At 45.4% G+C, this 19,320-nt stretch overlaps 1 protein-coding gene across 5 annotated transcripts in view; it reads left to right on the forward strand.

Annotated features, from left to right (window-relative positions):
• Positions 1 to 19,320, forward strand: part of LOC101159565 (serine/threonine-protein kinase BRSK2) — a 129,432-nt gene that overhangs the window by 51,755 nt on the left and 58,357 nt on the right. For all 5 annotated transcript variants that reach the window (XM_023950574.1, XM_023950579.1, XM_023950581.1 and 2 more), the window contains exon 2: positions 9,951 to 10,045. In XM_023950574.1, coding sequence (XP_023806342.1) covers positions 9,951 to 10,045 — 95 coding nt within the window. The remainder of the gene's footprint in view (positions 1 to 9,950; positions 10,046 to 19,320) is intronic.

Consider the following 19,320-nt stretch of genomic DNA (forward strand, 5'->3'; position numbering starts at 1 on the left):
ATGGATGGATGGATAGATGATGAATGAATGGATTCATGGATGGATGGATTTATGGATTCATGGATGGATGGATTTATGGATGGATGGATGGATGGATGGATGGATGGATGGATGGATGGATGGATGGATGGATGGATAGATGATGAATGGATGGATTCATGGATGGATGGATTTATGGATGAATGGATGGATGCATGGATGGATGGATGGATGGATGAATTTATGGATGGATGGATGGATGGATGGATGGATGGATGGATAGATGATGAATGGATGGATTCATGGATGGATGGATTTATGGATTCATGGATGGATGGATTTATGGATGGATGGATGGATGGATGGATGGATGGATGGATGGATGGATGGATAGATGATGAATGGATGGATTCATGGATGGATGGATTTATGGATGAATGGATGGATGGATGAATGGATGGATGGATTCATGGATGGATGGATGGATGAATTTATGGATGGATGGATGGATTTATGAATGGATGGATTCATGGATGGATGGATGGATGGATTTATGGATGGATGGATGAATGGATGGATTAATGGATGGATGGATGGATGGATGAATGGATGGATTTATGGATGGATGGATGAATGGATGGATTAATGGATGGATGGATGGATGGATTTATGGTTTCGGTTCCCGCTGTGTTCAGTGACTCATTGATTCAAAACCCATTTCTTTTTTTTTCTTCTTTTTTTTTTTCTTCTTTACCTAGAAGTCTCTCACAGAGCGTATTCTATACAAAAATGAAAATCCTGATCTCAGTTCCAAAAAAGAAAATGATACACTCATGCTGGTCTGAAACACTTGAGCTGCCCACTCATTTCTCTCTCTCGTGATTCTCAGACATCATTTTCACAGCATCTGTGTTGAGCTAACTCTGGCTGACAAATCTCACACCCATGAATCATTTCCAGTGGCGTCCATGTTTGATAAATGTTTATAGAGGCGAGGTGTGCAAGAGCTGAAGGTCACCGAAAACCTGCTAACACTGATCACGGGGGGGCAGAGGTGAGAGAAACTTTATTTTGGTTATGTTAAACAAACAAACTTAAAAACATCAACATAAACATTGACACTGATCAATGTCAACATAAACATTGAAAATAATAATAATAATAATAAATAAATAAACATAACATAAACATTGAAAATAATAATAATAATAATAATAATAAATAAATAAACATAACATAAACATTGAAAATAATAATAATAATAATAAATAAATAAACATAACATAAACATTGAACAAAATTAACCGAAAAAGGTGTTGGGTGAAGCCAAGGCTTTTTTCCCCAACCCTGAATACAAACATTACATCTACCTACAAACTGTTAGAACCTTAAATCAGAAAAGAAAAAAGATGAAAAAAACAAAAACCAAAAACAAAACAAACACTTCTCAAAATGACCTCACAACCACCAAAGTCTCTCAGTCCAGAAGGTATTTTTGAAACATTTTAACTTTATACATTTTCTTAAAGTGCAGTATGGATTTTGCATTTTTCAGTTCGTCTGATAATAAATTCCACATGTTGACCCCCTGAACAAAAACACTATTTCTTAATGCATTAGTTCTGACCACTTTCTTTTTCAGAGGTGTTTCCGTCATGGTGGTGTTTTCTTCAAGTCCCACTCTGATCATCTTTTGATCTATTCTAAACTTTTCCTCATGGTTTTTTTTAAATGACTACGCCGTTTATAGCCTAAATCCCAAAACCTGTGTTGTTTTTAGGACATAATTTCTGTAGAGCTGCAGATGTTCATTAGAAATTCATCTCTGAGTTGTGGGCAGGAATGTTGGCGTAGGATTATTTCCCATCATCCCTTTGTGTACACTCTCTTCCTGTGACTTTGGGCCCTCACAACCCCAAGCTAACATTAGCGGTACAACGAAAATGGTGAGTAATATTGGAGCTATCCATCCGAACAGTTTGGGTCCACCCAGCCTGTTTTCCATGTCACAAATACCATTTTGTCACACATCTGCTTCTAATTTTCAATCTGATTTTTTTTTTACATTTTTTACTTGTCCTGTCCAACAGCTGAACAAACAGATGAGAGCTAAAAGTCTCTTGTGTTGGACATATTTTACTTTTACAACAGGGGTTATGAATCTTTTGACATACCAGAGGTATATTTGAATAAACCCCTTTTGTAATTTAGGCTAAACTTTATTCATCTTAACTAGATCTGTAACAGTTTTTTGTTTGGGGGCAGAAAAGGAGGTGAAGAAGAGAGGGATGTTAGAGAGGGGGATGTGTGGGAGAGTGACCATGGGGGGGGGGGGGGTCACAAGGCAATTTTCAATCTTAAATTTCTTTGTAAATGTCCTCCATAATCTGAAAAATGCTACAGGAACAAGTTGTGGTTTTTTCATGCTGGTGTTTCCCTCACTGCAGCATAACCAGTTTAAAGACCACGACGCTTAGCTAACATGTTAGTTTTGATCTGCAGGCCGAGCACCCCCCCCCCCCCCACACACACACACACACTGACAGTGTGTCTGTGCCGTCATCTTTCCGTCTGTTCATTGGTTTTCCCCATTTCTAAGCTTCCTTTTTACAGAAGAGCAGATTCCTGCGTTTAGACGTTGCAGGAGATGGAGGCTGCTGGTTCCAGCTCCACGCAGCAGCGGCAGCTTTATGGATCTGGGTTTCTGCAGCGCCCTCAGTGAACTGTGGTCCTGCTGTGTGTATTCCACCTGGGGAACAATGCCTCTGCTCATTTTCCCATTAACAGTCAGATTAGTGGCTTCCAGCAGCTCTTTAAACTCAATCAGGTTTTCAATCATGTGTTTAGTCCTTCAGCTTAATTATCAGCCTGTTCAAATGAGAGACCAAGGCAGCCGTTCTCCTTCATTTCCGGAGCTCCTCAATGGCTGCTTCTTTTCTGCTTCCCGCTGAAACAGGAACATGAACGTGGTCGGCGCTGGATGTGACCCAGAGGACCATCACATTTCTCCTCTCGGAAGCCTGTGGTTTATAGATCCCCCGTTTGCATGTGGAGGCTTGTTCAATTAAAAACAAGCAACATTTTTAAGGGGCGGGGCCATCTCTAAGGCAACAACAGAATTATCATAAGAAACTTCATCCTCCCACAGAGCCTCTCTCTGATTAGATTTGTCTTACAGCAGTGCACCATGGGACTTTGAGTGCAAGCACATGATGAATGTTTGGAATCAGGCTCCACAGGGGGAACAGGCGGATGGATGGAGTAGAGGGGGTTGTTGTGAAGCAGCCTCTGCCTGCAGAGGTCAGGAGTCTTGAAGGTATTGATCTGATTAGCAGAGAGGATCGATCACATCTCCTCTGGGGAGAAAATTAATGAAACGCTGTTGTGAAGCAGGTGCAGCTTCCGCTCCCCTCAGAGCGTTTTATCTGCAAACCTTCACGCCAGCGTGGCCGGCGGTTTGTTATCGGCCTGTGGAATCCATCTTTCTTATTTTTGGGGCATTTGGGGTTTCATCTTCTTCTTCTGGTCTTAGTTTTGCTTGTGTTTGCAGAATTTAGGTGTTCAATACAAAAGAAAAATGAATAAAAGACTTTTTCCTGTACCACATCAGTGAATAACCCATGTGAAGTTGCTGCAGAAGACTAGAGCTTCTGCCGGTGGGGTTGGAGAACCATCAGCTGCTGGTGAGAGGATGAAGCTCACAGTCCTCATTTTCCAGCTTCTCAGCAGCCTGAGCAGCTTCATAAAGACGGCCTAGAACTGGATTTGGAAAGGTTGCTCCTGACACGAGACGCATGTTGACCGTTTTTTCCACAGAAAGATTTAGACTGCTGTCTTCACTGTGATGCAAAAACAATTCAAAGACCGCAACAATTAAAGAAGCAAAACAAATATTCAAAAGACAGGATTATGTTTTAGAAAACAAAAGTAAAATGTTAAAAAACGAAACACAGTAAGTGAGTAACTGCAAAAGGTAGGAAGTGTGTGACACCACTGATTGGATGATGACGTTTGACGTCAGCCATTATTTGACAGGAAATGATACTCATCATCATTTGAAATGTTTTTATCGTTTATGTTTTGGTTTCTGGAATTTTTCTGAATTTTGTATCGTTTTCTAAAATGTAACGCTGCTTTTTTATATTTGTTTTGCTGTTGTGATCTTTAAAATGCTTTTGCGTTGAGTGATTTGCCCTCCAGGGCCACCGTAGTTCTGAGTGTTTGAGGAAAACAGAAGCGTTGCTTTATCTGAGGAGACTGAAGGCCGTCTTTCAGCTCCACGGCCGTTGTCACGGTGACAGGATGTGACATCATCAAACCCATTACTTTCCAAAAGTGGCCATGAAGGCGGGACTAAAGACCAGGCTGCTGGAGCAACCCAATTGGATTAATGTTGAACTGAGGAGCAACCATTGACTGTATATGAGAACTGGACTGAGTGACTCCTCCCCCCTGGCATTCCAAACAGGAAGTGGCTCCAAGAAGTCAAAATGCCACAGACTTCTATAGAGAAATAAACAGCTGTCATTCTATTGGTCAGAAGAACCGTTCTGGATCTGATACTTTTTTTTACACTTTCCTGATTTTTTCATGATATTTTTTCTGTAGTCCAAGTTATTCAAGCTATAAAATGACCAATCAGACACCCCAATAAAAGTAGGTGGAGCCTGGTCGGAACAGAAGCTCCAGACCTCTGTCAGTTCCTGACGGGAATAAAGGTAAACTTAGGCTCCGCCCTCTCACCCTGCGCCCGTCCGCTGCATAAATCAGCAAGCAGACGGTGGGAAACCGCTGCTGTAGCAGCAAATGTCAGAGCTGTCATGACGCTGCTCTGCTGAATAATAACCAGCAGCTGAGTAGATGTTTGTTGATGTGGAAATGTCAGTGATTATTACTTTGGGGGCTGTTTTGGAGCCTTTGCGGTGATATTTAGTAACTTGTAGGCGCAGTAAAAAATGTCAAACATAATGTGTTTTTTATGGTTTTGGTGCTGCATGGCATCAAAAAAGAACAACTCATTCATCCAGACAGAAACTCCCATTTGAGTTGCAGAGGAGTAATTATGAGAAAGAAAAACTGCGGAGGGTTCTGAAGGCGTAAATGGGCTTTCAGTGGACATCCGTCATCGGCGCAGGCCTCTGTGGACTCCATATTGAAACGCCCCCTCCCCGCTCGCAGATGCATTTTGTGCAAACATCCCAAACTGTAATCAGATCCACAAAGCTTCTTGCTGCTCCCATTAATCAAACACGGAGCGCTTCACGTCCCAAGCAGACGATCCAGCTTCAGGTGGAGACGTTGCTGTGCAGCTGATCGGGCACAACTCACAGGAAAAAGTGATGACGGCGTAACAAGTTAGAGTTCAAACGAAACTCTCCTAAACGTGCCGGTTTTTGTTTATTAAGATCTTCGTTCATCCAGTGTCAGAAAAAGTGTCAGGAGCTGCTGGTGGATGAGGAGCCAGAATGCAGGAGATTCGGCATGGTGGCAGAAAATGAAACATTTAATAAACAAACTGAAAAAGACAAAACCCATGGAGCAACAAAAAGGTGACACAACAGAGCAGATGGACTGAAACTAGAAACTTGAGCAGGCAATTAACTAAAATGACGACAGCTGTGGATCATGATGGACCGGTGTGACTGAGGGCGACTCACAAACCACTACACCACAGAACCCTTCGAAAAGCCATTTCAGATTCTTAAGGTGCTGCACTTTTCTTTTTCCTCTTCATTCTGACCCTGGCTTTGTTCCGCTCGGTTCTCAGCGGTTGACTCAAATTCAAAAACATATAGTGTTATTATTACTCTTTTCAGGGAAAACATGTGCTTCTGGATGAGCTTTTAAAAAGAAAAGTATTTCTCCGTCCCAAATTCCCAGCTGTTGTAGTTCCTCAGAAGACCACCAGAGGCTGGATGCTGAAGGGAAGTGTTTTATTTTGGAATGCCATAGTAACAAATTCAGCTTTTACAGCCCAAAGAACTGGTTTCAAAAATCTGCTGGAGCCTATCCCAGCAAAGGTGGAGTACATGCACGCCATCAAAAGACCTAACCAGAACTCATACTTGGGAATCATTAGGGGTGTGTTTTCATGATTCATGGCAGGTGGGTGGAGTCAATAAAACTCACCTTCTCTCACCAATTGACCTTAAGCCAAACTGCGGTCATGGTGCCCATTTCACCTCAGGCTTCTTTTAACTGCTCACAATCCTGTAGATCATTGGTCGCCAACCTTTTAAAGGCCACGGACCATTTTAATGTCAGACACAATTTACACAGACTGGTCCCAACAGGGCAGAAGTAAGTGTTTAATATTTTTAAAAAACCTGTTTGTCAAATTAAAAAATGCTGCTTCAAGAAATGTGGTTAAAAAAACTCTTAAACTTTTTTTTTACAGATGACAAAAATTCAAGCAAAGTTGCTGATTTGTAAATCATTCAATAAAAGCAACATTTGTTGCAGTTTGCGTTTCATGAAACACCATTATAACATTGAGAACTCAACCCAGTCCCAGATCATCTTTCAGGGCAAAACGATTGACCAGGTGTAGTTCTTACACACACCGTTAGACCGTGTAAATTGTTTGCGTCTTGTTTAAACGTAGACTTTGCCCTGAAGATTTTCCCTTTAACGATAAAAGTGGATGCTAACAACCGGACGCTTACTTTAGCTGCCACTGACTTTCCGGTCTGAATACACCCCAAAGGCCTGTTCACACCGGGAAGAACTCGCGCGCGACGTTCGCCGACTTTTAACCTCGTGACTAAACAACGTGGAAAACGTCAAGCGTAAAAGCGTCATTTTTTTAAACACGCCATGGGTTCGTTTTTTTGGTTCGACGCGCCGCGTCCAAAACTATACGACCAATGAGAATAGCGCTTTTGCACACGAGTCTGGAGCTTCTGAAGTTACAGTAAAACACAACTTGGGGGCGCTCAAACACAAAACTGTCTTGCTGAGCACACATACGTAACGGCGAAGGAGATAGTTCTCTTCTCGTAACTATGGGATGTACCCAAAATCGGCGTCTTTTCCGGCGTCTTTCATCATTCAACAGAACAATAATTTCTTCATCGCTGGAACTGGAGCTAGAGCTACTGGTGCTTGAAATATTCATGTTTTCTTTGTATGATTCTGACAAGCGCGTAAATACTTGCTCTCTTCTTCTGAGTGAAAAGCGACTTTAAGAAGCGTAAAGTTGCGCAGCGCCACCTTGTGTACAGGAGTATTTCTGTTTTACATTAAGCGCCATCTAACGTCATGGAATGAATTTGCATGTTCGCTCGGCTCATGGTCAGCGAAAATCGCCTGGGTGTGAACACAAAAAACGTGGCGAAAAACGCTGGCGAATGACGTGCGCCGATATTCGTCCCAGTGTGTACGGCCCTTGAGGATAAATTTGACTCGACGGAGACAATCCGTTGGTTTTTGCTAAAAGTCCAAACTTTGGAAATCTGCAGGTCAGGTTTTCTTTGGGGTGGATCATATGTCCAAATGCAGGAAGATCTGCTGTCTTTGTTTCTTCTTGGTTCTCCGTCGTTTAAGCTCATTTCCTCCATCAAAGCCCCGATTCCACGGCAGATTCCCGGCGTCGGTCCCGAAGGCTCCCGGCTCCGCAGTGGAAGTCATCATCCGGCTCCAGTGACGACAAGATCAATGGAGCCTGACGGACGTCACCCAGGAGGCAATTTCACTTCTAAGTGGACACATGAAAGAGGCCCCCGGCTGCCGCGCCGGACCGCGGGCCCCCGCTGCCCTCAGCTCTGCGTGCCCCCACAGGGAAATCACCCGTCAGATGGCGTGGAATATTCACGCTGCTGAAGTAATGAAGAGCTGCATATGCGCGCTGGCATTTCTGCTGCGGTCTGCAGACCTTCAGTACAAAGGGAGACCCCCCCCCCCAGAGTCAGAGCTTTGATAGAGATGAATGGAGCTGCTGCGTTCACAGCAGAGAGCTGCATGTTGACATTTACGTCAGGTGACCTCGCAGCTGACCCCGCCCTCCTGTCTTTATTGGTAGTCACCAACTTTATTGCCATTTTCTTGAAGTGCCTCTGAGCAATCCTTTAAAGACCAGAGGTTATTCAGGGCCGTCCACAAACCGGAGCACTGGAAGAAGATGCACTCACAACCCCCCCCCACCCCCCCCACCCTCATTTGCCTGTGATGGACACAGGAGACCCCCCGCGCTGTCACTTTCCTGACCCCTGAATGAGGCCAACTCTGTGAAGAGCATGGATACTCTGTGTTGACAGTCGCACTCCGACCATCTTCTGATCTGTTCTCCAAGTGTTCCCAGTGGTTTGTCAGAATGGATTCTGCTGTTTTCAGCCAAAACAGATGAGCCAGGGACAAATGCACCAATTGTCGTGTTATGAAACAGAAAAAAGGGACCAACTGCTTGATCGTTTCTTTTAACAAAGAACTATTCTGACAATCTATAAATGAACTGTACCGACTTCCATCATTTCTGCCTTTAGTCGCTTTGCCCCACCCTCGTAATTCCTGACCAATGAGTGAAGAGATCTTTCGTCATGTGGTTTTGTTTACTAGCTTTGGTTCTAAACAGGACAGTCCGCTTGACGGCAGTCTGAACTCAGACCAAACGGCAGGTTCAGGACTCGCTCAGGACCAACAGATTTTTACAGTGTGAATACAGTTTTCATTTATTCGTTTGAAACTCTCTCTTCAGGCCTGGTGAGTAACCATCCATCCTCTGAACCCGCTGTATCCCTTTCAGGGTCACAGGGTTGCTGGAGCCTATCCCAGCCACTGTTGGCTAACGGTGGGGTACACCCTGAAAATGTCATTTATGATCCAGTTTGAGATGTTTTCTTGGCTGAGTAATGAATGGAGTATCTTGACTAAATTAGAGTACGTATTTCCCACTATCAGGCGCTCTTAAAAGCTTTGTTAAAAAAAAAAACATCTGTGCCTCGTTTAATTGGAGCGCCTTATGTATTTGGATACATTTTGTTTGTGTTTCGGAGGTCAAAGCGGTTTTGAGAGGAATATGGTGTAAATGTTTGGTTGGGTGCTGTTGTGACACGGCTAGCATGTAGTGGTGCCGGACTGCATTTGTTACTAACCAGGTTGGGGGGTTGCGTAGTCACGGTAACCGTTGTTTTGGTGATATCCGTCTGTTTTTTTGATGGGTTGCAAACACGTTTGGGAGTTACTGTAAATACAGTTCATGAAGTCTGACGGACTGAGTTAGATCCGACTCTTCTGTCTCGCTTAACGTGCCTCACAGCGCAGAAAAGACGCCAAGTGTGCAGCAGTTCAAAGGTCAGCATGGGGGTTTGATGGGCGAGTTTTTACAGAAACAGCTTGGATTCACTCAGACAGTGTTTGCCACAAGACTTTAATCTGCCTTCATTTCTCTACCGTTAATATCCAAAAAAATAATCTTCAGCCACTATTTTTGTAAAATGTGAACATTTTAAGTCTGTATATTGTTCTTCAAAGAGCTAAAAACTAAACTAAAATGTCTCACAGTTTGTAAAATTTGGCCCTGCCGGTTTAGCTCGTGCTGGTCTGCGGCGCCTTCCGTCCGTGAAACCCGGGTTCGACTCCAGGCTGCTCCCTGTTCCCTTCTCTACCTCTGTGCCGGTCCCAAGCCCGGTTTGAGAAGGTTGCGTCAGGAAGGGCATCCGGCGTAAAACATTGCCAAGTTTCCCATGCGACTTGTTCGCTGTGGCGACCCCTGATGGGAAAAGCCGAAAGAGAAACAACAAACAGTTTGTAAAATTTGACCCATTACAGAAAGTGTATAAATAAGAATTTATGATTGTTTTATGACAGCTGTGGGTTTTCCATTTTTGACTCAACAAGGTGGAAGAAGCATCATTCATGGTTAAAACCACAGGGGGCGCTGTGTAAAACCTGAACTAATGAACAGCTGTCCGTGACTCTTTTCATGAACACGCGTGTTCCCCTCAGACGCTGAATGCTCCCCGTCTGTCTTTCAGGTCTGGTGAAGGTCGGCATCCACTGCGTCACGTGTCAGAAAGTGGCCATAAAGATCGTGAACAGAGAGAAGCTCAGCGAGTCCGTTCTCATGAAGGTAAGACGTTTGCGCTTCTGCCAGGAGAACTTTGCAGCTTCCTGAGTGAATCAAAAGGAAAATCAAAAGCCCACTGAGAGCTGCAAAGGTCACTTTATTTTGGTTTTTGTGGCTGTTTAGCCTTTCATTTAGAAAATGTTGCTGTAAAATCTTATTGAATTCAAAACAGTGTTATATTATTCTCTATATATGTTTTCCTTTTGACAGCAGCACACACAAGTTCCTTTCAAAATAAAACACACTGCCTCAGATCAGGACCTTTCTTTTCAGTATCTTTTCTTTACCTCTTGTGGGGTCCAGATGACCCCACAAGATAGCACAAAAAGGGCCACAAGGAGCTGGATGTGGCTTTGGAGCCCAGAGGATTAAAAAAGCGACCGGGGAAGGAAGGTTTTCAGCCTGTTTGCATATTTAGAACAAACTAAAGACGAACCTCTTTCTGCATGAAATGCCTCACAAACGGGAAGGTGATGACATCACAGACGCCCCTGACCTCCATGCCCTATTGGCGCCGCTCAGCGCCGTCTGCTCTTCCTCGCTCGGGTTGGTTTTGCCCGTGCTCCTCTTCCGCCCACGCCTCCATCCCACAGGTGGTGGAACCCGCACGGCGCTTTTCCTGCAGAACAAACAGGAGCGGGTCCTGGAAGCCATTCGGCCGAGCCCGGTCCACTTCTGCTTGACGTCTTTCCCACGTCTTCACACTGAGGCAGGCGGAGCAGAAGCAGAAGGTTGCTGGTTCAAAGCCTGCTTTTGAGAGATTGAAGTGTTCATCTAAATCTGACTAACCGTGATCATGTAGTTTTAGACGTTTTTATCCTGTCCTGAGGAACAGAACACGATTTTAAGGTCAAAACTAATTAGTCAAAAATAAAAAAGACTAAAATCTAAAAATATAGATTTAGAATAAACTGTATAGAATTATTCATTACAATCAACTCCAAAAAGAATGACTGAACTGAGGTAAAGCTGTGCTGCAGTCACAGTATGGGGGGAGTCATTTGTAAAAGGCTAAAGGTCACTGCAGTCCACCAGGTGGAAAGGGGAGGGGCTTAGAGGAGCAGAAACCTGCAGCAAAGGCGCTCCAGCCGTTGTTCCGGAAACATCTCTGAAGGCTACAGAAGTTCCTGCCGCGGCAGGGAAGGAGGTCATGTGACCGCCGTGAGCCGCTCGGGGCTGTCGGTGCTGATGGGAGCGGCGGTGCAGGCGGGGCTCAGCAGTGACTAATGAGGGTTGAACTCAGCCGTCACCTTTAAAGACTGAGAGTGGCCGCAGAGGCAGCGCCGCCTGCTGATTGGTGGACGGTGGCGGCCTTTTCTGGCAGGACCGAGGCATCGATCGGCGAGCAGCGTTTCTGCACTGCAGGGCCCGCGGCGTCCTCGGCTGTCGGACAGAACCCTCCAGGGCTGCAGAGTAATGAGCAGCGGCTCCACTGAAGGCATCAGCAGTTCTCCCATGCAGGCCTCCATGGTGCTTCATGCTGGACCCACAGATCTGTGTGGTTCTTTTCAAACTCCTCCCCCTGAGGCTGAGCACAAGCAGAAAAGGCTCTAAAACTCTGATAACTTCAGTGTCTGACGGTGATTTTTGCTCTGTGATGTCTGAACCGGCGTGAGCCGCGGCGGCACAGGCTTCCGTCGCTCTTTAGCCTTTGAGGCCTCCACACGCATGCGGACGCTGGCCTGAAGCTCGCTTGTCTTGCTAGTTGTCGTTCGCTTTCAGACCAGCCGGCTGAAACGAGGCGGCAGATGTTTCCTCAGCCGCAGACTTCAGGTTTGCCTCACCTGCTCTCTCCGAGCTCCGCCTCCTCTCTGTCTGCCAGCGTCTCCTCTGTCTGAGTGGGGGTGGGGGTGGTTCCCTCAAAAGCTTTTCCTAATCTTTCTTGCCCCAGTTTGGTCATAAAAGAAGCCTAGTTGCCATGGAAACATGCAGCATTTGGCCCGAGTCGTTGCAGACTGCAGGTTGGATTGCAGATGAAAAAGGCAGAAATGTGTGTGTGTTAGTGTGTGTGTGTGGGTGTGTGTGTGGGGGGGGGGGGGGGGGGGTGTCAGCCGGAGTTCTGAGGAGAGCCCGTTTTCTTTGACGTTTGGGGACGTCCTGCAGGTTCTGCGTCTGTTTGAGGCACATGGATGTATGGCCGGCGTGCACGCATTCCCACTTCCTGCCTCGCCGTTGGACTCGCTCAGGTCTCTTGGACTGAGACGGTCTGAGGTTTGACCGAGCTCTGGGAGGTTTGTCTGTGGAAAACAGAAGCAGGGAGGTGCTTGCTGCTCCTCATCCTCAGCAGAGGTCCGGTTCGAGCTTTGGTCGGACCGGGAACAGCAGCAGACTCTCCACCTGGTTTCAGTTCACGCAGGCGACTTCCTCTCTGCTGCTGCTGCTGATGATGATGATGATGACTATGGGTGTAACGGTACACTAAAATTTCAATTTGGTTTGACTCAGAGTTTCTAGGGCTCGGTTCGGGACGTTTCCGGTATTTTTTCAGTACATAAAAGCAGAAAGAAATTACTTGCAAAATGCATTTATTGGTTTTACATAACAATAAATAAAATTGAGCCATGTAGGTGATTTACTTAATAAAATCAGAAAAACTATTAGCTGCCAGGAACCAAAAACTTTGGAGAGTTAACACAGCCCTGAAAAAAAACATTTGAACTCACACATTTTTTTTTGTACACCAGATTGTTCCAGCCGGCGATGCCGTTTTAAGTTTGTTAACAGATTAGATGTGTGGCATATCTTTGTGTAACAATGTCAACACACAGCATTCCACTCATCCAATTGTCTTTTCCCTTCTTGGATGCAGACAACAAAGCCAAAGTGTTCCCCCCACACAGGAGAGCATAAGGAGATGGGGGGGGGGCTCCCCGGCTCTAGCCTCGCGTCTGCACTAGCCGCTGATACTGTCCACATGCTGACTGTCACCTCCGTCACCTGCAATGAGGTTTCTGACCGTTGTCAGAAATGCAGGGAGATCCTCTTCAGGGTCGAAGGCGGATCTTCCCTCGGGGTTCTCTTCCCCGTTCAGACCCTCAGAGCCTCCAGAGCGGGTTAATAAAAGGACCAGTCTCCGTTCTTTTAGAGGAAACCTTTTTTATTACTGTTCCAGCGAATTGAACAGCACACCCTGAACGTGCGCCCACACTCACTCATTCCACAACATGGCATCTCGGCGAACTCGCAGCTAACTTTAGGTCCGCTTCGGCGCAAAGTTAATACATTTGGGGGTGGGGCAACAAAAAAAACAAAAACAACAAAACGGTACAAACTTATACATGAAACATGTCATGGATGCACTGGGACGCATCCTCAGTGATGTATCCTGAGGTCATCGGGGGTTTCGGCTCTCACAACATCATACACTCTCACCCAGGCGACCCACCCGGGGTTGATCAGACTCCGACTTGCGTCCCAGCAGCAGTCCACGGATCAGCCCTCTTCATCCACAGCCACCTCGTAGCCTTCTCTGCGGCTTCGCTCACGGATTGAATGGCCCTCTTTTTGGCCGCCCTTGTGATGCCTAATCGGCAGAGGACTTTACAAAGGGAACGTCCCGCAAAGCCTCTACAGCCAACTTCTACAGGCTCATAGAATGTTTTCCAGCCTCTTTCCCTGCACCCTTCAACCAGTTCCTGGTACTTAGCGCGTTTCCTCTCATTTGCTCCCTCCACACGCTCTTCCCAGGGCACCGTGAGTTCCAGCCTGATCAGGTTTTTTGAAATCTCAGAGATTAATATCATGTCTGGGCGGATATTTGTACTAACAATGTGCTGAGGGAATCCTTAGCTGTTTTCTCAGGTCGACCTGCAGCTGCCAGTCCGAGGCTTTGTGGAGGAGACCTGTTGTTACTTGTAGCCGCGCCTGAGGTTTCTCCCCAGCTTTGACGAAGGGTACTGCCTTCTTTGGAGCGCGCTGGTTTTTGCTGGTTTTAATGGCTGAGGCTAAACTCTCAGCAAGAGCTTTAAGCACCTGGTCATGACGCCAACGGTAGCGACCATCAGCCAGAGCCCTTGGGCAGCTGCTGAGGAGATGTTCTAAAGAGCCACTCCCAGAGCAAAGAAGGCAGGATGGTAAAGTGAACTGAACCGAAATTTCTGTACCAAAATGTCCAACTGTACCGTTACACCCCTAATGATGGGGATGTGAGGGCTGCAGGCTTCCCTGTCGGGCCGTCCCAGTTATCTCAGGGCAGATCCCACTGGAATGCTGGAATCTTTCAGACGTCAGACTTGAACAGCGGCAGCAGTCTGAGATGAAAAATGGGCGCACCAAACTTCTGCAGGTGAATTTCTGGTGTTTGATCACAGCAACAGGAAGGACCCACAGAGCCTGAATGCTTGCTGCAGTCCAGCACGTCCCGTCTGAAGCGGACCGCCGCTCAGTGAGGCGAGAAGAGGAGCTGTAGACGTACAGAAGCTTTCAGGCAGGACCAGAACTCAGCTCTGAGTCAGAACTCAGGCCGGCTTCAGGGCAGAGTCTCTGTCTGGATGCATGATGGATGACTGGCGAGGAAGGATGTTGGTTGCCGTCTCAGAGGAGAGCGTCTGTCCCTTTCCCATCATTCCCCGCTGGCCTGGATTCCTGCATCTCCCCCGCTGTCGGCGTCCTGTCGAGGCTGCGATGGCCGCCGGTTCCGTCTCTGGTCATCAGACGTGGAGGGAAAGCGGCTCGTGCTGCCTGCAGTCGCCCAGCGGGGGGGGGCTTCTCCCTCCTGATGAGGGAACTGCAGACGTTTCCTGTTTTTCTCTCGTTTTTTTCTCTCTTTCATCCCTTCCTCTATGAGCTGCAGGAGTCCAACCACTTCTAAAGAAAGGGAAACATTCTGAGCTCAGACAGAGTTGTAAACTGAGAGGAAGAGAGCTCCATAAACAGGTGGCTCATATCCCCGGAATTCAAAAACACCTCTCCTGTTTCATACCATAACTCCCATCATGAGTGGGGGTACTAAACCCAAAAACAAACCGGTGATGGAAAAGCAACCAGAGAGATCACCAAGCAGGGAAGACCCGATTGATGCTAAAGCTAATGCTACCGAGGAAGAGCTCGACCTCCGTTCAAGAGATTTGATCCAGCTCAGTTTGTTGGGGAATGTCAGTCACTTCCACAGAGCGAAGTCTGCACAGATGAAGAGGTTTGGACTGGTTCGGACGTGATGGGGGCAGGTGAAGTCGCCACAGAGTGTTGGCAGCCAAAACATTGCTGCCCATGGGTGAATTTTTAAAATGAGCTTCTGTTCAGGCTGGAAGCAGACTGGAGCCAGGAGCTCAGAGTCAGCAGCCTGCTGAAGAGGCCCTGGTCGAGTAAGAGGGAGGGGAGGGGCCGCGAAATAAAAACAGTCAATGGACAGGAGTTTCAAAAATTAAAAAGTCTAAAGAAACCCTTTTTAGTCGTTTCAGACTCCCAATAGGACGCACCATTAAAACCCTTGTGGGAAATCAGCCTCCTGACTGTGGAAGGGAAAGAACCCAGCAGGTCAGGGACTTTCTCCAGGACAGGCAGTGGCCTGAGCCTTGCTGGAGTGCAAGCGGACAGTTTCCTTCAGCATCTTCCTCCCGCCATCTGATCCTGATGAGGCTTTAGCGGTGATCCTCGGGGCCAGTTCCAGGTTGCTGCATGCCGCGATGCTTCCATCTTCCACCGGGATCTCTGTGGCGTCTCTCCGAAGAGCGGGGAAATCGACGGAGGAGCCCAAGTCCAGTGGAGTCTTTGGCGCTGTGATCGCTGCAGACGGAGCGGGAGAATCCGCAGCCAGACTAGCGAAGTGATTAGAGAGACTCAGGACAGGAAGCTCTGGGTCTCATCAGAACTACTTCTGGGCCTTCGGCCTGGGAGTTGAGAATAAAGAAGGCAGTGGGCAGGTGGACGGGTCCCATGGAGCTGTGTCCTGGAGCACGGCGCTAAGAGAGCTTAGCCGCTTAGACTGGGCGAAGGAGACATCCATGAACCTGGACAGGAGAGCGTCCTTCATTTCCATGTTGTCTTTAAGGTCAGTAATGATTCCAGTAGCTTTACTCAGAGATTGTGAGTCCAGATCATTGGTTGGATTTGGGTTTTTTCTCGAGTTCTGGTCTGGACTCACCACCATCTTGTCTTTCTTTCTCAAAGCATATTGATACTACAGTCCACTCTGTACCGCACTTGGTGCATGGACTATTTTCTGATTGGGAAAGACAATTATCACACAGTAATTGAATGTAAAATAGGAGTAGCTGATGCTTCAGAGATCACAGTGCAATTTGATAAACCAAAGTCTTGAAAGTAGGTGAAGAAGCACCGTCTAGAGATTAAATGGGGGTCATAGTTGATCAAGTCAACAGGAAATTAAGACATTTATTAATCAAAATTACAATCGTCTCGCAAACCCATCAATACTGTGGGACTCCATGAAAGCAGTGATGAGAGGGAACCTGATTGCCAACGCGACACATCTAAAGAAGAAGAGACTGGAGCCATATAACAAACTAATAAAGGATTTAAAAATCCAAGAAACCAATTTCAAATCAACTAAAGATGAAGAATCACAAAAAGAAAGACATTTAGACAATGGCATTGAAAAAAAAGGCGTTACATGAAGCAAACGTACTATGAACTCGGTCCAAAAGCCACTAGATCTGTAGATAACAGCAAGTACAATCTATGATGTCATTCACTCAAGAAACTCATACAGAGCCACAAAAAACAGAACATAGTTTTTATCATTATTATAGCATTTTGTAATCACATGAGTATTTTTAGATAGATTAAATCTGCCTTGTATAGGAAAAACTCAAAACAAAGGAAATATCCCAACAGGAAGTCGAGAAAGCCATGAGCAGATTTAAAACCAATAAATCTGTAGGTAGCGACGGCTGTCCCACAGAGTGGTATAGAAAATTAAAATCTGAACTGTCCCCACTTCTCCTAAGAGTCCTTAACTATGAAGGTAAGACTCCACCATCATGGAAAGAAGCACATCGCATCAACTCACAAAAAATACAGAGACAGACAAAACTTTGCAAATTATAAGCCAAAATCAATGTTAAATGTGGACGCTAACGTGTATAAATGTATAAAAGGTTAGCAACATTTCTTGGAGAGATAATTAATGAAGACCAAACTGGCTTTGTAATAGGCAGAACAACCCAGGACAGTATCAGGAGTCTGTATGTAATTCATGCCATAACCAAGGAAAAACTACAAGCAGCACTAATTAGCCTGGATGCTGAGAAGACTTGTGATTGGAGTTTCCTCTACCAAACCCTGGAAAAATGTGGTTTCACCCTGGAATCAATTAAGTGTATAAAAACCATTTATGATAAGCCCACAGCAAGGATAAAGATAGATGGCTCCCTAACAGACCGGCTTGAGCTAAAAAGAGTCAGGAGACAGGGATGTGGCATCAGTCCGACTCTTTTTGCTCTTTATACGGAGCCACTGGCTTCCTTTATTCGTCAGCGTGAGGAACTACAAGGAATCAAAAGCAGCGGCAGAGAACAAAATATTAGAACAGTTGCAGATGACATACTGTTGTTTTTAAAAGAAATAAACATTTCCATGCCTAAACTAATGACTCTTCTTGAAGAATTTAACTCATATGCTACAAACTAAATCTTTCTAAAATAAAAAAAATTTTGCTTTTTAAACATTCCCCGGCAAAATACTAATATTTAGTTATAATATAAAGTGGGCCAAAAACAAAACAGAGTGCCTTAGAGGGTTTGTATCCAAAAATCCCTCTCACTTATACAAAGACACGTAGAATGTAATAAACTTAAGCATCAACTTGGATATGGGGGGGTGTCATCCTGCCCTTTAGATTTTAAAAAACAGGATAAAGATTGTGAAAATGAACATTCTACCAAGGTTACACTACTTATTTCTATTACTTCCAGTAGAAATACCACCCAAACAGTTCATAGTGTGTGATGGGATGATATCTAGATTTCTTTGGGAAGGGAAAAACCACAGAATTATATATGCAACACTACAACGGCCTAAAGAGAAGGGAGGCATGTCTCTGCCTAACTTGAAACTGTATTTTTTGCAGCTCACTTGCACTGAGTTACAGTATTTGTTGGTGTGATTACTTTTCTGGATACACAGAGATTGAGACATGTTTACCGGGACATAAGATTCAGACCCTCTTAGGAGACGATGGCGTACCAAATGACGGTAAAAAGTCATTCGACCCAGTAATAATGTTCACAGTTACACTTTGGCAAACAGTGGCGCAACAACTGAAGTTGAAAAATGGAAAAAAAAACACAGCCTGAAATGGATTTATCTTGATAAGAATTTTAAACCAGCAAAAGATGATTCCACACTTAAGCAGTGGGGTAGAAACAGAACCAAAAACGTTAGAATGGAAGAAGGGAATGAATGAAACGCAGTCCTAGAAATAAGAAGAGGTGCATTCTAGCAAAAGACATCTTAGATTGTTTCCAAACTGTACACTTTTCTTGAGTCGTGTCAACAAAATACAACTTTACGTGTCAAGGAAAATCGGGAAAGGGAAATGTGCATCGCTGTATGGGATGAAGATTGGTTTGATGTGTGTGTCATCACAGTCTTCTGAAATGGAGAGAATTCAACTGGAAACATTTGATCTGCGTCTTTAGTACGCCTATGATTAAAAGTAAGCAATCAGTAAATCCACAGATGTGTTGGAGGCAATCTGAAACAGATAATGCTACTCATACCAATTGCATCCATTTAGCTTTGACAAGGGTGCTGAGATACACCATCCTTTTCACATAGTCCGTACTGTATTTGGGTAATATACAGTTAAAGACCAATATTTGGTAAAAATATTGTTAAGCACAGCTGAAAAGGCCATTACTAGGAGGTGGCTCAACCTTCTCAGATAGATGGAGATGGTGGAAGAGATCTTCAATATGGATGGAATTCTCAGTTTGGATTTGTGGAATGGTTGCTGTAAAGCCCGGCTCCTCTTTTATTACGTAAGTAAGTAAGTAAACCGAGCAGGACTCTGGTTTTCGTTACTTCTGCATCATCAAACCCAGAAGAGTGCAGCATCCCTTCAGGCTGAGTGTGACAGACAGGTGCCTTACCCCGCCCCTTCCTGCTGTCTGACTGATGGTAGACACCGACCCGCCTCCTCTCTGTTAATGCAGGAACCTCCAGGGTGGCCTCGTGTCCATCAGAGACTCTTTTGCTCTCCTGTCATAGGTCTGAAGGGTGTCTGCCACAGATGTTAATATGGGTTTAGTACGGTGGCCTACAAGGCTCACCCTGTCATAGAAATGACCCCGTTCCTCCTTAGAAGTAACTATAAA

The sequence above is a fragment of the Oryzias latipes genome, chromosome 3 (genome assembly GCF_002234675.1).
Source record: "Oryzias latipes chromosome 3, ASM223467v1".
Lineage (NCBI taxonomy): Eukaryota > Metazoa > Chordata > Actinopteri > Beloniformes > Adrianichthyidae > Oryzias > Oryzias latipes.